This window comes from Pituophis catenifer, unplaced genomic scaffold (assembly GCF_029215685.1).
Source record: "Pituophis catenifer annectens isolate HBS135680 unplaced genomic scaffold, rPitCat1.0.hap2 SCAF_2, whole genome shotgun sequence".
Classification (NCBI taxonomy): domain Eukaryota; kingdom Metazoa; phylum Chordata; class Lepidosauria; order Squamata; family Colubridae; genus Pituophis; species Pituophis catenifer.
Window position 1 is genome coordinate 5,838,269 of NW_027256882.1, and position 9,445 is coordinate 5,847,713.

At 37.5% G+C, this 9,445-nt stretch overlaps 1 protein-coding gene across 1 annotated transcript; it reads right to left on the reverse strand.

Annotated features, from left to right (window-relative positions):
* Positions 1-346: 346 nt before the first annotated feature.
* On the reverse strand, positions 347-5,126 carry LOC139311691 (zinc finger protein 664-like). Its single transcript, XM_070936166.1, is given in 3 exon segments — positions 347-2,975; positions 2,977-3,653; positions 4,687-5,126. Coding segments are annotated over 3 exon segments (1,011 nt in total). The 5' UTR covers positions 4,799-5,126; the 3' UTR covers positions 347-2,753.
* Between the last annotated feature and the right edge of the window lie 4,319 nt (positions 5,127-9,445).

The window sequence follows — 9,445 nt, forward strand, 5'->3', positions numbered from 1 at the left end:
TGGATTGGATGATTTACAGTGGACAATGGGAGGGAATGCTTTCTATCTGTAAGTTTCACACTTCTGCCTCAGATTTTGCTTTCCTTGGTTGCGATCACTTCAATTTTCAGTAAAAGTACCTTTCTCTATAAACAATGGAGTTGGGGTCATTTCTTTCTTGAACTTTGAAGGAAGCACACCTGACACAACCCATGGAACAACCAGGTAGACTGGGGAGCCGTGGGGTTGACCTCCCCCCAGCCACAATGCTGCTGGGAGGAGACAAGCTGGGTGGATATGACCTAGTTGACGACGTGTCAGCATTCCAGAAAAACCCCAACTCCAAGTAAAGACGCGGAAGCAAGCATTTTCCAGAGTTCTCTTTACTAGAATAGGCAAACTGGCACATCTGGGAAAACCGGAATCTGAAAAGCCCGGGTTTTCCTTCAGTAAGTCAAAGCTCCCAAAACCATCCCCTTTTCCACCCAGTTGGTCACATGCTTCAATCAACGTCCGTTCCATCCCGATCCAGCCTCCTGACCACTCCTCCAGATGCTAGATCGCCCTGACCTTGAGCGACAGGAAGAATGCTACTATGTCTACTAACCCCCTCTCCTAAATCCCCCCCTACTTTCCCACACATGAGAAGGTGGCAGCATTGGAGCTTCCGGCCTAATAGGGCTTCCAAAGCTGACACGACGCTCACAATGGTTAAGGACCTTGGAGTACTCATCTCAAATGACGTAAGCATTTGGCAATGCTCACTGTAACAGCATTGCCAAAAAAGCATTAAGAATTGTTAACCTAATCTTGCGTATCTTCTTCTCTGGTAATATTGAACTAAGGCATACAAAACTTTTGCTAGACCAATTCTTGAATACAGCTCATCTGTCTGGAACCCGCACTGCATATCGGACATCAATACAATTGAATGAGTCCAGAGATATTTCTTGAGAAGCCTCTTCCACTCCTCTGTTCGCAACAAAATACCTTATGCCACCAGACTTGAAATTTTGGGCTTAGACAACTTAAAACTTCGCCGTCTTCGGTCCGACCTAAGCGTAGTACATAAAATTATCTGCTACAATGTCCTACCTGTCAATGAATACTTCAGCTTCAACCGAAACAATACACGAGCACACAATAGATACAAACTTATGGTAAACCACTCATGGAAGCCCCTGAGGAGCACACCCCCAGGGGTAACTGTTACCAGATGCTGGCAGGGCGATGGTGCCTGGCAGGAAGACGACCAAGAGGACCTCCTGCTGACACATGCCCTGCAACTTCTGCATGAAGCTCTCGAGAGTCAGAGAGCCCTCCCAATTATAAATGTGGTCTCAAAACCTTGCTTGTCTAAACTAGAGACACTCAGCAAATTATGCTCCATTTCAGGCACACATAATATATCATTAAATCTCTTTTCCAGATATGGAATTTGCACACTGCCTCTTCCAATGACTTTAGCCTTCTGGTCATTTGCCAAGGCTACTGCATCTCCAGCAGCTGGATCCAGCCTGTAAAACAATTTAGAATTATTAACAATTGTTTAACTAGCCCCACTGTCTATCAACCATTTGTCTCTGCTATTCAATAGCTAACTTTTGCCATCCACTGATTTTCTTCCTTGCAAACAGTTTCTGTCTTGCAAATACTTTCATCCTTCAAATAGTTTTTTTCTTTGCAAAGTTTTTCTTCAAATGTGTCTTTTCACTACAGGTGAAGCACCGCCTCTCTTGCTGGTCTGTATTCTGGTCTCTTCTACTACTTTTCTCTTTGCAAATATCTTGTGTTGTTTCTCTCTCTGCTCCTTGGGCCCCCACCTCAGGAATTTCTCCTCGTGGCTTTTTCTGAAATGGTGCTTGTGCTCCTCACCAATCAAACAAACTTTTAAGGCCTCCAAACATAATTCCTTCTCTGGTTTGCACTCAAACACTACAGAAACTATGTCCCACGTTTCATCCATACTGTTTAACACCAACAGCACTTTTTGAATTTCAGGAATCTGCATTCCACACAGTTCTAACTCAACAAATAAAGTTTTCATTTGTACAAAATGCTGCTCCACACTCACATGCACACTTCTCAATTTCAGCCAGACCTTCTGTGCAGTCTTTAAATCAGCTACATAGATAAACTGTTATCTTCTAAACTCAAGATGATGTAGGCCATTGCTTTATCGTGCTCCCTCTGATCTGCAGCTGCTAATGGTGGCTGGGGTGGATTAACAACAATATCCCACAGCTCCTTAGCCTTCAGGAAACACTCCATCTTTGGAGCCCAAATTATATATTTCTTCTGTCCCAAACGAGGCAGAGAGCTCTCCTTAAATTCAACAGCTATCCTGCAATCTTTCTCTGCCTTGTTCTTTCTCTATTGACACAGGCTGTCCCTCAGCTTCATTACAATTCAGTCTTTCTGTGTGCTCTGGGCCCATAACCTGTCAAGAGTTTGTTGTAGCAATCAAACCCAGAAAGCAAATACAGGTAACTGATTCAGCAAGATTGATTTAAATAAGAAACATCTTTATATACAAGAATATATACAATACCCATGCAGTTCTCTGAATCAGAAGCATAATCACAGAAGCACAGTTAACAGGAGGAGTATTCACAGAAGCACAATAATAGGAGCACACAACTTATATGTATACATTTCAGTTAACCTAAGCCACGTCCAGGCCCCAAGCTGTTTCAGCATCCAAACAGCCCTCGTTGGCTGACCCAGTTGCTATGCCTATTCATTGGCTGACCTTGTTACCATGTCTCTGCCAGTCATGAATTCTCTGACACCATGTGGATCTTTTTGTGCATAGAAAGTGTACTGCTCAAAGCAAAGGTCTTTCCACACTCCATGCACTTAAATGGTTTCTCTCCTGTGTGGAGCTTTTTGTGCATAGAAAGTGTACTGCTCAAAGCAAAGGTCTTTCCACACTCCATGCACTTAAATGGTTTCTTTCCTGTGTGGAGCTTTTTGTGGCTTCTAAGTCCACTGCTCTTGAGTAAAACTCTTTCCATACTCCATGCATTTATACGGCTTCTCCCCTGTGTGGATCATCTTATGGGAAATAATATGATTTCTTTGAGCAAAGGTCTTTCCACACTCAATGCATTTATACGGTTTCTCCCCTGTGTGGATCCTTTTATGGATAGTAAGTGTATTGTTATGAGCAAAGGTCTTTCCACACTCCATGCATTTGTAGAGCTTCTCCCCAGTTTGAATCCTTTCATGAGAAGTAAGATGCCATCTTGTTCTAAAACATTTTCCACATTCCAAACATTTATAAGGCTTCTCTTTTGTGTCAATAGCTTTTTGAGATGTAAGGAAGTTATTTCCAAAAGAAAGAATGAATGTCCCATTGTAATTTTGTCTGTTGTGTCTTCTTATAGCATTTTCTCCTTTGTTATGGGTTAAATCCTGTTTATTTACTTGTACTTTAGCTTTGATTAGCTTCACACTTTTCCCAGTATATTTTTCTCTTATTTTCTCTTGTTGGGCATGAAAGTCTTGCATCGGAGCATCAGTGGAAGATGAGCTTTCCTGATTCCAATTCTTTGAGTGGTTTGTCTCATGGCTTTCTAATTCCATTTGAATTCCAAACTTCTCCCTTCCATCTTTAGCATTGATCACTTGGAACAGTTCACAGGAATCTTGATTCTCCTGCCCATTATTACCTTCAAAGCAAAAGGGAAAAGAAAATGGTAACAAGGTTAGAGAAAAAGATCAAAGTTAGGAAGTCAAGTGAATTTCCTTCTGAATTTCTCTGAAATTCCATTAGTTTGTATGTTTCCATGCCTACAGGGGTGTGATATGGATATGATGATTCAGGGGTGAAATGCTCCTGGTTCGGATCGGATCGCCTGATCCGATAGGGATGGAGGCAGGTGTTTCGGAGCACCGGTAGCAAAAATCCCTGCCCCCACACGAGAGGCTTCTTTTTTATTTTTTAAAAGCATTTTTTCTACAACCGCTTTGACTGAAAAAATGCTTTTAAAAGTAAAAAAAAAGCCTCTGATGATCGCGCAGCTCAGCTGGGATCATCAGAGGCTTTTGAAAGCATTTTTTCTACAACCTCTTCGGCCGAATATGGATAGTAACAATAAAAAGGAGGTTTTTATACTTGAATAAGAATGAATATGAATATGAGAAGAATTTAAGGAATTTTATTAATTCATATGACTATGAAGAGGTTATAGAAAAAATGTTTTTAAAAGCAAAAAAAGCCTCTGCTGATCAGGTAAGTCAGCTGGGATCATCAGAGGCTTTAAATAAAAAAGCTTCTGCCGATCAGGCAAGTCAGCTGGGATCGTCAGAGGCTTAATTTAAAAGCATTTTTTTACAATCTCTTCAGCCGAAGAGGTTGTACAAAAAATGGTTTTAAAAGTAAAAAAAAACAAACGGTTGGCCACACCCACTCAGTCATATTACCCCCCACCAAGCCACGCCCACAGAACTGGTAGTAAGAAATTTTACATTTCATCATTGGATGATTTCTATATTTATGAATCCAAAAAGCTTTGGAAATATCTAGAAAACATCTCTTTCTTTACAATTATCTATATATATGCAAATCTAACTCAGAATCAGTTTGAGTTAATCAGGGGAAACATCCAAGGAGAAATTAGGAGAGAACTTTAGAATTATTGGGATGGGTTAATTTCAGCAGAGACCTTTGAGAAAAAACAAACTCCTTCTTCCACAGTGTACCTTCAAGCAGCTGCTCCACCGTGTCCGTCTGGTGGGCGGGACCCCCGCTCAGCCCATTCCTTGATCCCAGTGATGAGACTTTGAAGTGAAATCCCTTGCTGAAGCCTCCCATTGGCTTGTAAATGGTCTTTGTGCTGAGACTGGAAAGGTTGGGAGGCTTGAAAAATGGCTATTTCGCGGCTTCCAGTTTGGTGTTGCGGCGAGACAGTTGGGGAAATAGCGGGCTCTGATGAGCCCTGCGAAAACCCCAGCTGACGAACCGCCACCAATGGATCTTCGGGCCAGAACCGTCCTGCTGGGACGGGGAAGAAAGAGAGGCACCTCGGACGACCAATAGGAACATTTGCTATTGCTTAACGCATTGTAAGCCGCTCTGAGTCTCCAGAGAAGGGCGGCATATTAATCAAATTAAAAAAAAAAATAGGCTAGTTCCTCAGAGATCAGAGGGAACTCCCTATGAATTGGCGGCGGGGGGCGGCAGCCATGGCGGCTGCCAAGAAGCTGGGACAACTGGAATAAGCAATGAGTAGGAGGAAAGCAGAACGGAACGGAGTTTTTTGATGCCAGGTGAGAGACAACCAACCCAGACTTGTAACAACATCAAGAGCAACATTTTTTTAACTATAAGACCCCTAGCGATAAATAGCGGCTGAGGAACAAGGGGGCATAGAAGATTTTGAAACGCAACTTTAAAGAGACAAAGACCCGATAGAAAATTGACTTTTGAATAAATTCAATTGAAAAATGGGTCATTTGAGATATCACATTGTGACATGGTCAAAGGACTGGATAAAGTTTTAAATTTGGACTGGACTTTAAAAAATAAGATTTGATATTTTTAAAACCAAAAAGAAGAGGAATTAAGTAAGATTGTTATATAACTGAAACAAAATGGATACTTGCAACTAATGGAAATTGTGGATTGCAGAGAGTCACCTTCTGGTTTAAAAAGGAACATTGTAACCTGCCTTTTGTTTTGGAAAATTGTGCATTCTACAGATAACAACCGTGAGAATGTGTGGAGGATGATTTCTTTGTCTGCAAGCTGCTTGATTTTGAAGGGCGGGGGGGGGGGGGGAAGAGAAGAGAAGCACAACGGAATCCTGATAATTGGCGTAATATTGATTTAAAAGAATAAAATGGCGTAGGAATTAGAGAAGGAACAATTCAATGTACTTGACTTGGAATGGAAATAAGAAAAATACTTTTGGGAAATTTTTTTTAAAAAAATTTAAAACATAAAGATAAAATACATCTTTTTAGAACGAAGTATTGATCTGGTCATAGATAGGTACAATCACTTACTCCTCTTTAACAACTTTTCCAAATCTCCACCATTTATCATCTTATAAAAAAAGCAAACCAAAAAAAAAATCTACTTTATAATGACTTAATCAAAACAGTTACCTTTCTATTATATCACCCCAAATCTTAATTTTCAAATAACACAACTTAATATTTAATACAATTATTACCCTAAATTCTATCTATCTAGCAATATACCCTTATCCTAAGACCCATTACTTAAATCTTTAAATCCTGATCCAATTTTATTTCAATCCTTTTTCTTTTAACTTAAACATATATATCTTAAACATATAACACATTACAATCACTATAAATATTTATGCCACATTTTAACTATTACTCCCCACCTTATCATCTTCATTTTGCTATTCATATCAACATAGTCATCTTTATTTTTAATATTAATCCCAACATAATCATTTCATTGTTACTATCAATTCCAACATAGTCATCTTTATTTTAACTGTTTATCCCAACTTATCATCTTCCTCTTAGTCATCTTCTTTTGGCTGTTTCCCGGCATATTCATCTATTGTTTTGGCTGTTTCCCAACATAGTCATCTTTATTTTACTGTTATACCTAGTATAATCGTCTTGTTTTACTGTCAATCCCAGCATGATCTTTTTAGTTTTACTGTTATACCCAGTATAATCAGGTTTTTTTACTGTCAATCCCAGCAAAATCTTTTAGTTTTACTGTTATACTCAGCATAATCATTTTATTTTATTGTCAATCCCAGCATAGTCTTCCTTTACTGTTAAACCCAGTCTAATCATCTTTATTTTACTGTTAAACTCAGCATAATCTTAATTTTACTGTTTATCTCAGTGTAATCACCTTTCTTATTTTACCATCCATCTATACATTATTTATTCATATTTAATCATATTATCATTCTCATCTTTATAGCAATTTAACATTGAGACTTAGTTCTTACATCAACCACATCCTCATCCTTAAATTCTTCATATTCATTCTTATTTAACTATAAAATCCTTTTTATTGTTACTATCCATCTTTACATTGTTTTTTCTATTTTAATCACATTGTTTTTATTTTCCAGCCTTATATATCTTGTTTCCTCATTCCTTGCCTGTTAGCGTATATTCCATTTCAGTTTTATTCTCAAATTTAATTCTCCATGTATCAGTTTTAATTCTTTTCTTGCATCTATTCCAAGCAAAATACATCAAGTTGTTCCGCTTTCATTGCTGCGCCATTTGACTACTTTTGTTCCTGCGCCACTTAATGCCAATTATGAGAATTCCGTTATAGTTTCCCTTTCTTTTCACCAAAATCAAGCCGTCCACAGACAAAGAAGAAAACCTCCTCCGCAAAGTCCCACAGTTGTTATCTATAGGCTTCGCAATGTTCCAAATCCAACAACAATTTGCAATATTCCATTTTAAACCAGAAGGTATTTCTCTACAATCCACAATCTTCATTAGTCACGCAAGTATCCATTTTGTTTCAATTATATAACGAACTCACTTTGTTCTTTTCTTCTTCTGTAGTTTAAAAATGTTAGATCGCTTTTCTTCTTTAGGAAAGTCCAATTCAAATTTTACCCAGTCTTTTAACTATGTCTGGATATTTGGTTTTCCCAATTTGATCTATTAAAAAAAAAAACAATTTTCTATCTGGTCTCTCTTTTAAAAAAAAAACATTTCAAAAACTTCTATGCCCCCATAGTTTCTCAGCCGCTATTTTATGGCTAGGGGTCTTATAAATAAAAATGTTGCTCTAAACGTTTTTCAATCCTGGGTCGGTTGTCACTCACCCGGCTTCAAAGAGCTTCGTTCCACTCCACTTTCCTCCTGCTCGTCACTTAGCCCGGTTGTCCCAGTTTCGTGGCAGCCGCCATGGCTGCCGCCCCCTACCACCGACTTACAGAGACTTCCCTCCGACCTCCGAGGAACTTGCCCTTTCCTCTTGGTCATCCGAGGCGCCTCTCTTTCTACCCCGTCCCTGCAGGACGGTTCTGGTCCGAAGACCCATCGGTGGCTGTTCGACAGTCGGGTTTTTGCAGGGCTCCTCAGAGCCCGCTATTTCCCCAGCTGTCTCGCTGCAACGTCAACCGGAAGTCCTGAAATAAGAAAAATATTTAAATGATACATAGAGGACAAAATTTGTGGATACTGAAACTGAAATGAAGGGTACACAAGCAGACAAGAAAATGATGAAACAAGATACAACGGCTGGATATAAAGAAGACAATGTGATTAAATATGAATAAGTGTTGTACAGGTGGATAATAATAATAAAAAGGAGGTTTCTATAGACGATATTGTGAATAATAATGGTAATAGATGATTACATTGGGATTATTAGTGAAAGAATTGGGGAATATGGGGTAAGATAGAAAAGTCCAGGATTTTGATTTATAGAATAACTATATTAAGATTAATAATGACTAACAGAAACATGAGAAGAATATATTACAGATACTTAAAATTGAAATATGGATGGAAACTAGAATATATGAGAAACAGATTATGTTAAAAGAAAATTTATTAAGGAATATAATGATTTATTTGAATTAAGAACTATGTCTCAATATTAAATTGCTATAAAGAAGATAAAGACAACTTGATTAAATATGAATAAATAATGTATAGGTGAATGGCAATAATTAAAAGGAGGTTTTTAGAAAAACAAAGATGATTATCCTGGAATTAACAGTAAAAACAAAGATGGTTATGCTGGGATTAACAGTAAAAATAAAATGATTATGCTGGGTTTAACAATTAAAATAAAGATGGTTATGCTGGAATTAACAGTAAAAACAAAGATGATGATGCTGGGATTAGAAGTAAAAATAAGATGATGATGCTGGGAATGGCAGTAAAAATAAGATGATGATGCTGGAATTAAGAGTAAAAATAAGGATGAGTAGGTTGGGAATAACAGCAAAAATAAAATGATTATGCTGGGATTAACAGTTAAAAATAAAGATGATTATGTTGAGATAAACAACAAAAATAAAAATGATTATGATGGGATTAACAGTTAAAATATTGTTTAAATATCCATAACAATTGTAATGATTTGAATATTTCTAAGAATACAGTCATCTAAGCAAAAAGAAAAGAAAATTGAAACAACATAGGGTTATGATATATTAAATAATGATTCATGTAACGGGTTTTTGGTTAATGGTATTGTTAAATAGACAGAATTTAGGGAAATAATTGTTTAAAATATTATGTTGTGTTATTTGAAAATTATGATTTAAGGCGAATTAACAGAAAGGTAATTGTTTTGAGTAAGTTATTATGAGTTAGTCTTTCTGTTTCTTTTCTTTTTATATTTCATAAGATAGTAATTAATGGAAATTTGTGAAAAGTATCTTGGCAAAAATAGAACAAAAGAAAAAAAATTTTTTGTTAAAGATGATTTTGAAATTGAACCATTCTTCATATGATTTAGTCTTCAGGCCTTTAATCAACT